The 14,263-nt window shown below is 42.7% G+C and overlaps 1 protein-coding gene across 1 annotated transcript in view; it reads right to left on the reverse strand.

The window, feature by feature from the left end:
- Nucleotides 1-14,263, reverse strand: part of SPHKAP (SPHK1 interactor, AKAP domain containing) — a 138,294-nt gene that overhangs the window by 21,837 nt on the left and 102,194 nt on the right. The window contains exons 5-6 of the mRNA XM_052653484.1: nucleotides 10,579-10,834; nucleotides 4,614-8,385 (exon numbers count right to left, since the gene is read on the reverse strand). Coding sequence (XP_052509444.1) covers nucleotides 4,614-8,385; nucleotides 10,579-10,834 — 4,028 coding nt within the window. The remainder of the gene's footprint in view (nucleotides 1-4,613; nucleotides 8,386-10,578; nucleotides 10,835-14,263) is intronic.

A 14,263-nucleotide genomic window follows, 5' to 3' on the forward strand; every position in this document is an offset into this window, starting at 1 on the left:
TCTCTAGTTTTAATAAAATTCTCACACTGTTCATAACAGGTTTCTCTTGGAAAAAGATCTTCTGGAATAAAAGCAACCATGTACCTTAAGCCCAAACAACAACTATAGAATAAACATTTATTGAGTGTTTGTAATAGACTAGGTGCTGAGTTAAGAGCCTGTCTACTTTTCTTTATGTAAAACTTAAGAATCTTCTGATGATGTAGTTCTTACTATTATTACCCCCTACAGGTGAGACAGAGTGCCTGAAGAATGATGGATGGAGGTTCGTAACATTGTACAGGAGGCAATGATCAAAACTATCCCCAAGAAAGAGAAATGCAAAAAGGAAAAATGGTTGTCTGAGGAGGACTTATAAATAGTTGAGAAAAGAAGAGAAGCAAAGGCAAAGGAGAAAAGGAAAGATATACCCATCTGAATGCAGAGTTCCAAAGAACAGCAAAGAGAGATGAGAGAGAATTCCTAAGTGATCAACGCAAAGAAATAGAGGAAAACAATAGAATGGGAAAGACTAGAGATCTCTTCAAGAAAATTAGAGATACCAAGGGAATATTTCATGCAAAGATGGACACAATAAAGGACAGAAATGGTATGGACTTAACAGAAGCAGAAGACATTAAGAAGAGGTGGCAAGAATACACAGAAGAATTATACAAAAAAGATCTTCATGACCCAGATAACCATGATAGTGTGATCAGTCACCTAGAGCCAGACATCCTGGAGTGAGAAGGCAAGGGGGCCTTCGGAAGCATCACTATGAACATAGCTAGTGGAGGTGATGGAATTCCAGCTGAGCTATTTCAAATCCTAGAAGATAATGCTGTGAAAGTGCTGCACTCAATATGCCAGAAAATTTGAAAAATCCAGGCCACAGAACTGGAAAAGATCAGTTTTCATTCCAATCCCAAAGAAAGTCAATGCCAAAGAATGTTCAAACTACTGCACAATTTCACTCATCTCATATGCTAGCAAAGTAATGCTCAAAATTCTCCAAGTTAGGCTTTAACAGTACATGAACCATGAACTTCTAGATGTTCAAGCTGGATTTAGAAAAGGCAGAGAAACCAGAGATAAAATTGCCAAAATCTGTTGGATCATAGAAAAAGCAGAGAATTCCAGAAAAACATCTACTTCTGCTTCATTGACTATGCCAAAGTCTTTGACTGTGTGATCACAACAAACTGTGGAAAGTTCTTAGAGATGGGAATACCAGACCACCTTACCTGCCTCCTGAGAAACCTGTATGCAAGTGAAGAAGCAACAGTTAGAACCGGACATGGAACAACAGACTCAGGGCTATATATTGTCACCCTGCTTATTTAACTTTTATGCAGAGAACATCATGAGAAATGCCAGGCTGGATGGAGCACAGGCTGGAATTAAGATTGCCGGGAGAAATATCAATAACCTCAGATATGCAGATGATACCACCCTTAAGGCAGAAGGTGAAGAAGAACTAAAGAGCTTTTTGATGAAAGTGAAAGAGGAGAGTGAAAAAGCTGGCTCAAAACTCAACATTCAGGAAACAAAGATTACCTCATCCAGTCCCCTCAGTTCCTGGGAAAAAGATGGGGAAACAATGGAAACAGTGATAGACTTTATTTTCTTGGGCTCCAAAACCACTGCAAATTGGTGACTGCAGCCATGAAATTAAAAGACACTTGCTTCTTGGAAGAAAAGCTATGACAAACAAACCTAGACAGTGTATTAAAAAGCAGAGACATTGCCAAGAAAGGTCTGTATAAAAGCTGTGGTTTTTCCAGTAGTCATGTGCGGATGTGAGAGTTGGACCATAAAGAAAGGTGAATGCCGAAGAATTGATGCTTTTGAGCTGTGGTGTTGAAGATTCTTGAGAGTCCCTTGGACTGCAAGAAAATCAAACCAGTTCATCCCAAAGGAAATCAGTCCTGAATATTCATTGGAAGGACTGATGTTGAAAGGTGAAACTCCAGTACTTTGGCCACCTGATGCAAAGAGCCAACTCATTAGAAAAGTCCCTGATGCTGGGAAAGATTGAAGGCAGGAAGAGAAGAGGATGACAGAGAAAGAGGTGGTTTGATTGCATCACCAACTCAATGGACATGAGTTTGTGCAAGCTCTAGGAGCTGGGGAAGGACAGGGGAACCTGGAGTGCTGCAGTCCATGGGGTTGAAAAGAGTCTGACACGACTGAGTGACTGAACAACAGCAGGTGAGTCAGGTCTTTCCTGGTGCCTGAGTGGTGAAGAATTTGCCAGTGAAGGAGACACAGTTTGATCCCTGGGTTGGGAAGATTCACTGAAGAAGGAAATGGCAACCCATTCCAGTATTTTTGCTGGAAAATCCTAGGGACAGATTTGCCTGGTGGGCTATCACGCCCCCTGCACTGAAAGTACTTAGCCTGTAGTCTAACCCCTGGACCACAAGGGAAGTTCCTATAATTCTTTTATATTGTGCCACAAAGAAAAATATATTAAATGCTTAGTCTGGATGCTTTGAGAAAAGATTTAGCTCTTGAATTTCTAAGACTGATGATTCTACCACATTTTTTTCTCTTTCACTGTTGGAAAATTGAATCAGAAATCCACATCATGAGACAATATGTGTTTGGGTCATTTATTGGGAACACAAACTAATTCAGTTGGAAGCTTTATTCATGCCTATTTCCCAACCTTTCGGAATGTTCCTAGGTTGTACCTATTTTGAGTATCATTTGTGACATCTAACTCAAAATTGTAGAACTCATGGTATCTAATTTCAGTGACTGCCACTATTAGATCTGAGCCTACAACTATGAACCTTGTTGAACTACTGGTTCAAGAATGCTCCCTAGCTAGGTGATCCTCTTTTACTAAGAATCTCAGCTGGAGTTTTCAAGTCAAACACCTGGAATCCAAAACAAGTCTTTAATCACAATTGATAACTTGTCATGCATCATATTTCCTGGAGGTGATGAACACTATGGTAAGGTATAGTACTTCTGGAAGATTTTGACAAGTATTGTCTGGAGAATTAAAGATATGTAAGAACTTGTCTTCTTAGTCAGTTTGGCCTGTACTTCATTTGGTTTATGTTCTTTTGCTTGTAGGTTTTCATGCTTTTGTCCCTCTGCATTCTTCTAGGATTTAATCCAACTGGAAAGCTAAATTTTTAGCACTAAGTAGCTAAGAAAATACAACTGGAGCACCCACTGCCCATAACTTGTAAAGATGCTTTATAAAGATGGTGAGCTTTAGTACCTGAAGATGGATCCATTTGGGGGATTTCTCATTCTTTGTGGGGGTGTGAATGTCCTAGGGATTTTCCAGAGCTGACAAAATTTGAGGAAGCCTGTGTTCAACTGGTTAATTGCAGCTAAACACTTAAAAATCATAAGCTCTCTGAATGATAGATGTATGTCTCTGAAAAGATAATGCAAGCTATTTCTCAATTTATGTTTCCCAAAGCCAGTAGATTAATTTTTGTCTTTGTTTACTTCTGTACCTTAAAAAAAACCTTTAAGTATATATCAAATTTTTAAATGCTACAATAATTTCACATTCAAGAATCCTATGAATTTGCTACAGAAAACGGGAGCTATAAAGGGAACTGATATTTCTTGAAGGTGCCTGAGAGAAATAATCACCTTCTCTCAAATTCAAAATCACTGTCACCTGCATTATGATTTTCTGGAAAAAGAACTATTGGAACAACATTCCAGTGTTTTTTTTTTGCATTTATCCTACCATGATTATGTTGAAATTTAGTCGCTAAGTCATGTCTGATTCTCTTGCAACCCCATGGTCTGTAGCCTGCCAGGCTTCTCTGATCATGGAATTTTCCACGCACAAATACTGGAGTGAGCTGCCATTTTCTTCTTCAGGAAAACTTTCCCACCCAGGGATCAACCCATGTCTCAGGTATTATTTACCACATGCATGGAAGCCTGTATTATACTATGAATCTAAAGAGTCAGCACTGTGGGACATGGTGTCCTTACAAAGATCTTTAGAGTAAGACAAGAAAGAAAAACTCAAGAGAACCTGGGGGAAAATTACACCAAAATATTTAATGTCAGATACCAATATTAAAACTTATTTAAATTTAGCTTTTTTTCAAGTGAACAAGTTGATGTGTTTTCTTTTTTGCTTGAAAGTTGCCATGAAATAGTTTCAAAAAGTAGCTTACTACAGGAGATTAATTTTAATGGGGAGAATGATATCTCATTTCTTTTATTATACACAGAAATCTAATTTGTTTTAGAAATTAAAAAAAAATTTACTTCCACCTTTCTATTATATACATGCTAAGTCACTTCGTGTCTGACTCTTTGCCACCCTCTGGACTGTAGCTCACCAGGCTCTTCTGTCCATAGGATTCTCCAGGCATGAATACTGGAGCGGGTTGCCATGCCTCCTCCAGGAGATCTTCCCAACCCAGGTCTGAACCCATATTTCTTATGTTTCCTGCATTGGCAGGAGGGTTCTTCACCACCAGCACCACATGGGAAAGTGTCTATTAACTCAGGGAGGCCAATGACTACCTCAGGAATTCAGTTCCTGCACCATTAAGTTTCTAAGATTTAGAATAAATACTGATTAAGGTGCAAACTGCAGTCCCATGCACCCTAGTTCGTCTAAGAGATCACTCACTCACCTGGGGTTCTGGCAGGCACTCAGGGCAGCGTCTTCACCCTTCCCTGCCTCTGGGACCTTTTCTTCTTCCAAACACCTTTCTTTTTCCTCTAGCGGGCTGCATTCGGAAATAACGTGTTCAGGTTCTCCCACACATTCTTCTCTCTGATCTGTTTCGATCTGGATTAAAGGGACTTCCCTTGAGCAAAGTGATCGCCGGGTGTGGCTTAGAGGGACCGCATGGTGGCATGAGGGAGCTTCCTTTTTAAAATCTAAACTGCTGTGACTTGTAAGAGGAGCAGCTTTGTTTGGGGACGACCCTGGGAGATGGCTGCTTTCTGTGATTGAGTTTTTCCTCGGATAATCCACGGACTCCTGCGCAAGCAGAGCTGGCCCACTTTGCACCCTGCCCGAATCTAACCTGCCTGCACACTTTTCCACTTGCAAGGAGGGGCCCCCTGAAGCGGGTTCAGCGTCAGCCGCGCCGGCATCGTCCACTATAATTTTGTTCTTCCGCATGAGAGCCTCGATTGAGTTTGCCCACGTCTCGTGAATTAACATGTTTGTGATGTGGTCAGCCCCGCCTCTGCGATACAGGCAAGAGTCAGATTTGCAGAGACCCGAGGAGGAAGCGCCGCCAACTGGCTGGACGCTGAGGAAGTCTTGCTGGCTGTGTTGAGAAAAGCCGTCTATGGAGTTGGCTTTGATGGGCACGTTCACCGTGAGCCTGGCGCCCGGGAATCTGCCGTCGGGCACAGACGACTGTCTGTAGTACAAGGGGGACCGCAGAGAAGGCGAGAGCAAGTCAGTGGTCCAGTCCTGGCTGCCTCGCCTGGAGGAGGGGCCGTCTTTGCCCTCTCGTTCAATGTCCCTCAGCATGTACCTGTAGAACTCCTCGGTGATGCTCTCGGTGCTGGACTGCTTCGAGGGACAGCTTGGCTTCACACTCAGGTGGTCATTTTTCCGGCAGGCCTGTTGCACAGCTGAGTTCAGGATGCTGCTGGCATTCTTGCCTGCGTAGTAATCCAGCAGTAACTCGAAGCCTCTTCCTTCATTTTCCATCTGGTTCACCATGAACCTGGAAAACTCATCGGTGATGCTCTCGCAGCTCGACTGCTTGGAGACGGAGCTGGCCCGGCTAACTGGCTGACTCAGGGTACTCATTAAACCCAGGCTGTTCACATAGGCCCGGGTGTTAGAGTCCTCCTCTGGAATGCTCTCGCAGCTGGAGGCCTTCAGGCGGTTCCACCTGTCCCCACCCAGTAACCGACTCCGGGGGTAGCCCTGGGCTTGCCAGACACCGTCCACCAAAGAGAACTCTGTGAGGTTCATGATCTTGGCTGCCACTTCGTTTGCAAAAATACTGACAGAGTCTGGGATGTCCTCGAGGTTCATGGACTCGTCCACCACCCTATTCATCAGCTTCTCTTTCAGTTCCGGGTGCTCATCGGTTTTCCTCTTGATCTCGCCGAGTCGCGGGGGCTTGTGTTTCCTCACAGTGGCCCCGCTGGCCTGGCTCTCTTTCTTCCTCTTCAAGGATCGGCAGGAGATGTTGGGGGTAACCAGAAACTCATTCCCTCTTTTCCATGCACAGAACCAGGGTTGTTTTCCATTGGAGTTGTCAAGGCAAATCGCTGCGATTTCCGTTGCCATGGAGACGATCGTCTCTGCTAATTCTTCTGCGAAGTCTGCAATGCAGTATATGTCTGGGTCTTTTTCTGGTAGCGTGGATTGAGCAGGAAGCAGCAAATCATCCCCCAACAAAGACGGGCAAACTTGAACTTCATTGTTTAGAGGCAAGGCGCCGTTGTGCTTTTCTTGAGCATTTGCAATGATGCTGTCCTCGGTGTCCTGAGAACTGGTGCTGTACTTGCCAACTGTTGGTGTCATTTCTTCCTCTGGAGGGGCTCTGCATTCATTCTCATTATCACTGAGTGGTGGAGGAGGGTTTTTCATATCCTCCACCACCGATCCTTTCAGATATATTTCCTCTGGGGGTGTTTTAGCAGACATGGTGGTACTGCAGGATAATTCAGATTGCTGTGTGGGGATCTGGGAAAGACCTAACTGTGCTGAACCCTTGCTATCTTCCTTCAGATGTCCAGCATCTATGAGATCATTGATAACAGGACTGCTGATATGCAGGTTGCTAAGTGGATGGCAACTGGAGTATTCAGCGGCTTTTGTCCATGCTGGACAAATGGCTTGATCAGTTGGCTGGAAGTCTGGTTCGGTTTCCCTCCATTTGATGGTCTCTTTAGAAAGGACAGGGGGACATCCCCCAAGCTGTGCAAGGTGGCTTATCTTCTTGAATGTGAAGCGTATCACATTGAAGAGCAGCTGATTTACACTTTCCATTAAGGATTCCAAGGTTTCAGATGAGTCCCTGTCATCATTGGGCTCTATTATTTTATTTTTCTGGTGAATTTCATCAATGGAATGCTTCAGGATAACATTAGACAGGGTCTGTGCCAGTTCATTCCCAAGGGCATTTTCTGAGCACAAGGTCTGAGGCTTTGAAACAGCTTCTACGATCCTCCTATTCACTGACTCCATGAGGTCTCCGATGCTGCTGTAGGCATTAGGTCTTGTTAAGACCAAGGCAACCTCCTTGAGCAAGGCCTCTGCCATGGCTTCATTCCCCAGCTCCATGCTCTTCTCTGTCACCAAACCACAAAGTGAGGGGATGGCTGCAGGGGCCTCCACTGCAGACAGGAAGCCACCGGAAGCCACTGGGCACTTCACCTCTCCCGTTTCCCCCAGGCCACAGACAGCAACAGCACTGGCCACCTGAGTCATGCCGCACAAAGCAGACGGAAATGAGTATTCACTGAGGGAGGGATCCTTGAGTACTTGAGAGGCCTGAGTGTGCACTGGCTCATCACCTCCCGGTGGATGGTGTGAAACCAGGGATTCTTGCTCCATTTTGAATCTTTCTGTGGCTTGGGGACTGGAAATGGTTCCAATAACAGTGGCTGCACAAGCTAATGCTACTTCTAGAGCACTCTGGGGGTGTCTGCTGGAGTTCTCTCCAGAAGGGACGCCTGAAGTTTCACTGGAGACTTCTGTCTCGGGCCACGAGGGGATGCCTGGCTCAGGGCCAGCATCACTGCCTTCTGGACTCTGGACAATGACGATTTTGGGGAGCTCGTTCCATGACTGAGGTACCACGATATCTTCTGTGGAAGAGCTACTGGGGAGCAGAGGACTTCCTACAGACACACTGACTGCAGATTCCTGGGGGAGGGCAGGCTGAGACTTAGAGAGTCGAATAAATGCAGCTTGCAGCACTGATTCCGCTAAATTCGTGGCATACTCGCCTGTGGTGGCTTCTCCATCCTGTAAGGGAAGAAGAGAGCTTGTGTGGCCTTCACGGTCTCCTGGGTCTAAACTGCTGTCATGCTCAGAGAAAGTCCCAGATGCAGAAGGTCCGTCCCTCTTAACCATCCTTGAGAAATAAGCATTGCCTGGAATACATAGTGCCTGTGGTTTTTCCTCTTGACTTTTACACTTTTCTGAATGATAATCCTTTGTGGTTGACTGCTCATTCCCCACAGCTTCACCTTTCCACTTTGATATCTCGGCGGAAGGATCTAGACTCTGCAGACTTGTGTATTCTGCCACTCTTCCCAGCAATCCTTCTGTTTTAACCAGTGGTGTATGATATTTGCTAACATACTTGTCTTCCAATGTATAAAGTAATTTTTCCTTGCTGTAATTCCATTCCTCCTTAGTGGTTTCCTTTTGCTTTTTATTTTCCAAGATACTGGTTGAGACATTTATATTTTCATAACCTGGTGAAGAGAAAATGATACTACTTATTTATTTCATATAAGTAAAAATATTATTTATTTTTTCACTTTTGATCATCTGCTTTTATTCTGTTTTTTGCAATTCTGAGTACTTTTTTTTAATTGGAGTACAGTTGATTTACATTGCTGTGTTAGTTTTAGGTATACAGAAAAGTGAATCAATTATATATATATATATATATATATATATATATGTATCCAGTCGTTTTCAGATTTTTTCCCATGTAGGTCATTACAAAGTATTGAATACAGTTCCCTGTGCTATCCAGTAGGTTCTTATTAGTTATCTATTTTATATACAGTAGTGTGTATATGGGGCTTCCCGGGTGGCTCAGCTGGTAAAGAATCTGCCTGCAATGCAGGAGACCCTGGTTCAATTCCTGAGTTGGGAAGTTCCCCTGAAGAAGGGAGAGGCCACCCACTCCAGCATTTTTGGGCCTCCCTGATAGTAAAGAGCCCAACTGCAATGCAGGAGACCTAGGTTCAATCCCTGGGTTGGGAAGATCCTCTGGAGGAGGGCACAGAAACCTACTCCAGTATTCTTCCCTGGAGAAACCCGAGGACAGAGGAGCCTGGCTGGCTACAGCTCATAGGGTTGGACACGCCTGAGCGACTACGTACAGCACAGCACAGTGTGTATACATCTCTCCCAATCTCCCAGCCCACCCCCCGACCACTTCTACCTGGTAATCATGAGTCTGTCTTCTACATCTGTGACTCTATTTCTGTTTTATAAATACATTCATTTGTACTATTTTTTTTAGAGAAAGGAGAACAAACAAAACCCAAAGTTAGTAGAAGGAAAGAAATCATAAAGATCAGAGCAGATATAAATGGAAGAGAGACAAAAAGAAAAAAAACCATAAAAAGCCATAATTCGAGAAGTTACATGCACCATTACTTTTTAGACAGGAGGTTCACATGAGTCTAAAATAATCTTTATTTCCAAAAATGCCTTAAAGGATTAGTTATCTTTTTTTTCTGTTTTTTTTTGAAAATAGTATTTTGAATATTTCTTCAAGAAATATGAATCTGAAAAAGCTTTTGAGTTTCATTGTGAACTGCCCTCAACAGAATGGCTTTCAATGTGGAGTACAAATGCCAGTGCTAGAGTGGAAGAGGGCATTTGGGAGCTGAGGGCTGGTCACCGTGCTTTGGCGAGAAAGTAACCAAGACAACTGTGTCTTGCAGCTGCCCAGTGGGTACAAAGGGAGAAGGCAGGATATGCAGGATATCGTGAGCCTTGTTGAGAGAGTTTCTCTGAAGCTGGCATAGGATGTGCCCCAAGGACAGTGAGAACAAAATCTGGACTAGCCCTTTCTCTTTGGGGAAGAGTAACTCATTGTTCATTGAGCTCTATGAATGAGTCAAAAGAAAAAATTAATAAACACATGCTAAGCACTTTTCTGCGTTACTTCCTCCTGCCCTGGAAAAATAACCATGCTGGCTGTCATGTCCGAATCTTTTGTGACCCCATGGACTGCAGCCTGTCAGGCTCCTCTGTCCATGGCAAGAATACTGGACTGGGTTGCCGTTTCCTCCTCCAGGGGATCTTTCCAACCCAGGGATCTAACACGCGTCTCCTGTGGCTCCTGCATAGGTAGGCAGATTCTTTACCACTGAGCCACTTGGAAAGCCCAGAAATGTAACAAATATGTACTTTAAATGGCCAAATATAATACATATAATAGTTCTAGGGGCACTGTTATACTCCCAAATTATGGATAAGGAAACTGGAGCTCAGAAAGACTTAGATCACTGGCCCAGCTTTCACAGCCTCAAAGAGGCAGCGCTCGGATTCAGGCCAATCTCACTCAGCCTCAGCTAACAGATGGCTTTAATGGAAATCTTAGGGAAATTAACTTTCCTCCAAGTGATAGTCTCCATCTTTTGGCAGGCAGGAAGATTTTGTTTTAAAACAGAGATTTCCTTCAGCATCCCTAAGGCATCTTTACGGAGAATGGGGCCATCTAACCATTAAATCTGTTAAAGAGCCTCCATCAGCATCCTCACTAGTGTTTTCTTATTCTCTCTCCCTCCTGAAACTTCTTACATGAAGATTGTGATGCGTCAGCCAAACTGATGTGGCCTGAAACTTTTCTGAAATGTAACCAAGACATTTTTATAGGGTGACTAATTTCAGGATGCACATTCATTTTACAGGAAAGTTCTCACCGTTCCTATACTCTTCCACTTCACTTTCCTCCTCCAAGTGCTCGGATGCAGTGAGAAAGTCTTCTTCAATTGAAGACAAGGAACAGTTCGTGTCATCCTCCACTTTCAAGATGTTTGTCTCAAGGTGGAGCTGCCGCTCCTGTACCAGTTCCAGACCAATCAAAAATTTGTTGATTTCAAAGATGATGCAGTTGGTACTGTTTGGTCTGTTCCCTCTTGCACACTGGACCAAGCAGACATCTGACATCCAAGGACACTGCAAGTAGAGAGAGAAAAAGGAATTTTTAAAAACAACAACAACAAAAAGACCATGGAGATTCTTGGGGGACGCTAGTGGTGAAGGATCCACCTGCCAATGCATGAGATGTAAGAGACGCGAGTTTGATCCCTGGGTCAGGAAGATCCCCTGGAGAAAGAAATGGCAACTCACTCCAGTGTTCTTGTCTGGAGAATCCCATGGACAGAGAAGCCTGGTGGGCTACAGTCTGTGGGGTTGCAAAGAGTCTGACACAACACCACATACACACACACACACACACACACACGAGAAAATATAAAATCTGACCTTTCTTCTATTAGTCTCTCCCATTAGAAGGAATGGTGACCTTTGAAATACTTGGAATAACTTCAGGGCGTATATTGATGAACTGCTTGAAAAAATTCAAATGGTGCTTTGGAACACAGGGTATCTAGGAGAAAAGTTGACTAGTTGTATCACATATTTTTGTTCTTTCCTATCTAGGTGAAAATTGCACTGGGCAAAGTTTAGCAGGCACAGAAGACCTCAGTCAAAGCTTTTAAAATAAGAGAAGGAGGCCAGAACTGAGTTGGATCACAACTCCAATGAAATAAAAAAAAAAAAGGCAATAGGGTTTTGAAGAGCTGGTACAGGAGGACTGAAGTCCATCTCTGTTTGCTTAGGAAAAGGAAACTTCTTCTATCTTCTTGGCTGGAGGTAGTTTTGTAAATTGGAGCAAAGTGCCTGCAGAAGTTAGCCTCCCATCCTTCCAAAGACATAGGGACACTAACTCCTTTGATGACATTTCCAAGAGATGGGTCCAAGGTCCTTGAGAAAGACCTTCTTGGGTGGTACAGTGTCAAAAGGCTTTTTAAAATGGTTTATATCTCATTGGGGCAGAGAAGCAATTTATAAAAATAAGTTCTCCAAAATCAATATTCTAAGAAAAGGGAAGTTTAGGGCCCAGAGTTAGGAATAAGGCTGCCTAAAATTTAATAAAGCTGAGGGGAAAGTTAAGACTGTCTTGGGTGCTCCTTTTGATTAAATGATTTCCAGGTTCTCAGACCAATATTTTTTCTGCCTTGGTGATATTCAATACAACCTCTCTGCTAGTATTTCACACAGATGGAAAGTGTTCTATCAACTATGGTTACATTTTATAATTTGTAGTGTTCATTTGAAGAAGCAGCCAAAATGAGATGTAAGAAAATCCACTGAAAGTGATCAAATTCTCTCTAAAGGCCAGGTTTACGGGCCAGCAGTGAGGGAGGCAGGGACACTGGAGAGTGTGTCATGGAGACCTGCTAATTCTCCTCAGTTCCAAGGCTACAGACCGCCTCCCCATTCTCCACCGCACATTTTCACCACTCACAATGTCGTCCGTTAGAATTACAGTACAAAGTCTCAGTGGCCCTTGCACAGGTTACTAGTAAGTCACAGATATGTCTTGTGCGTTGGGGTTTTCATCTTTGTAAGAGGAACAATATGCTGATTTCTAGCAATTTTTAAGAGAAAGTTATTCGCATAGAAACAACAGTGGGCAAAGGGAAGCTAAATAAACTTATCTCAAGAGGGAATTTAAAATGCTTGGGAGTATTTTATGTCTACATGTTCCTCTTGTAAAAAGAGATTATTTAAAACACATGCTTATCTCTGGTTGGAGGTAATTAGGTCTCATCCTAATTATCTTGCCATTTTGAAATGACTGAGTTTGAATGTAGATATCTGAATGTATTTTATATATATATGTATATAAGTATATATATGTGTGTGTGCGAGTGGTGAGGATGCATACATGCAGAAGAACACATACACACAGATATTCATATTGTATCTCTGAAAGCAGTACATCTTTTTTTGTGTAAATATCATTTATCAATCTCTTTGATTGAATACTATATATAATTAGAGTAATTCTAGGACAGATGATTATAAAATGAAAAATTCAATCATTCTCTGAGTCCAGGGGTCCCTAGGAGGCTCAAAAATAAGATTTATCTATGTGCTTAAGTGACTGGGTCTTTTCTCAAGGAAGGTGGCCCATAACTTTGCTTTTCAAAATGCGGTTTGTGTACTACCAGCCTTAGTATCACATGGGAGCCTGATAGAAATATGTAATCTCAGACTCCACCCAGATCTACCACATCAGAATCTACATTTTTAAGAAAACTTTTGGTGATTCCTACATGCATTAACTTTTGAGAAGTACTGGTCTATAGATTCTGTGAAATTCACCAAGAATCTGTGATCCCCCAAATGGTGAGGACCCACTGCTATAGAGTAATGGTGGCTGACTTGATTACTTTTCTTTCCACTGAATTCAGAAGTAAGACAATAAAGTAAAATTTGCTAGATATTTTCTGAGTGCCTATTATAAGCAAGATATGCTGAGAAGTACAAGTTCTGTTCAGTTCAGTTGCTTAGTCTTGTCCGACTCTTTGCGACCCCATGGACTGCAGCACACCAGGCTTCCCTGTCCATCACCAACTCCCAGAGCTTGCTCAAACTCATTCCCATAGACTTGGTGATGCCATCCAACCATCTCATCCTCTGTCATCCCCTTCTCCTCCCACCTTCAATCTTTCCCAGCATCAGGGTCTTTTCCAGTGAGTTGGCTCTTTGCATCAGGTGGCTGAAGTATTCAACTTCAGTATCAGTCCTTCCAATGAATATTCAGGACTGATTTCCTTTAGGACTGACTGGTTTGATCTCCTTGCAGTCCAAGGGACTCTCAAGAGTCTTCTCCAACACCACAGTTTAAAAGCATCAGTGCTTCAACTCTCAGCTTTCTTTATGGTCCAACTCTCATATCCATACATGACCACTGAAAAAACCCTAACTTTGACTAGATGGACCTTTGTCGGTGAAGTAATGTCTCTGCTTTTTAATATGCTGTCTAGGTTTGTCATAGATTTTCTTCTATGAAAAGGCGGTACAAACACGAATCAAATAATTACTCTAGGGAATACGGTACAATAGATTCCCAGTAGATCACATACGAATAAAAATCATTACAAAGTTGAACCATATGAAATTGCCACGTATACAGATTAAAAGGATTGGTTACTTTATATCATTTAGACTAAACATAAATAATATAAGGTGAAATGGGACAGAAATCAAAAGGAATATTAACAAAGTAATATAAGCAGTTAAGTCATACTTCAAGACAGATTTAGGGAAAGGATGTTACTAAACATGCGATGTTACACAGATGTGGTACCCTTAGGAAGAAACTATATTTTGTTTACAATCTTCTTGAAAGTAAATAAACATCCTGGATGTCTTAGGTACATGATGGCAAACAGTAGAGGCTGGAAAATAATGGGAGATACACCAAGGGGAAAAGGGCTATGGGTGGGAGGAATTGGGGGATTGGGATTGGCACATACTGATACTATGTATAAAATAGATTACTAAGAAGAATACGCTGAATAGCACAGGGAA

Source organism: Budorcas taxicolor, chromosome 2 (assembly GCF_023091745.1).
Source record: "Budorcas taxicolor isolate Tak-1 chromosome 2, Takin1.1, whole genome shotgun sequence".
NCBI classification, from domain to species: Eukaryota; Metazoa; Chordata; class Mammalia; order Artiodactyla; family Bovidae; genus Budorcas; species Budorcas taxicolor.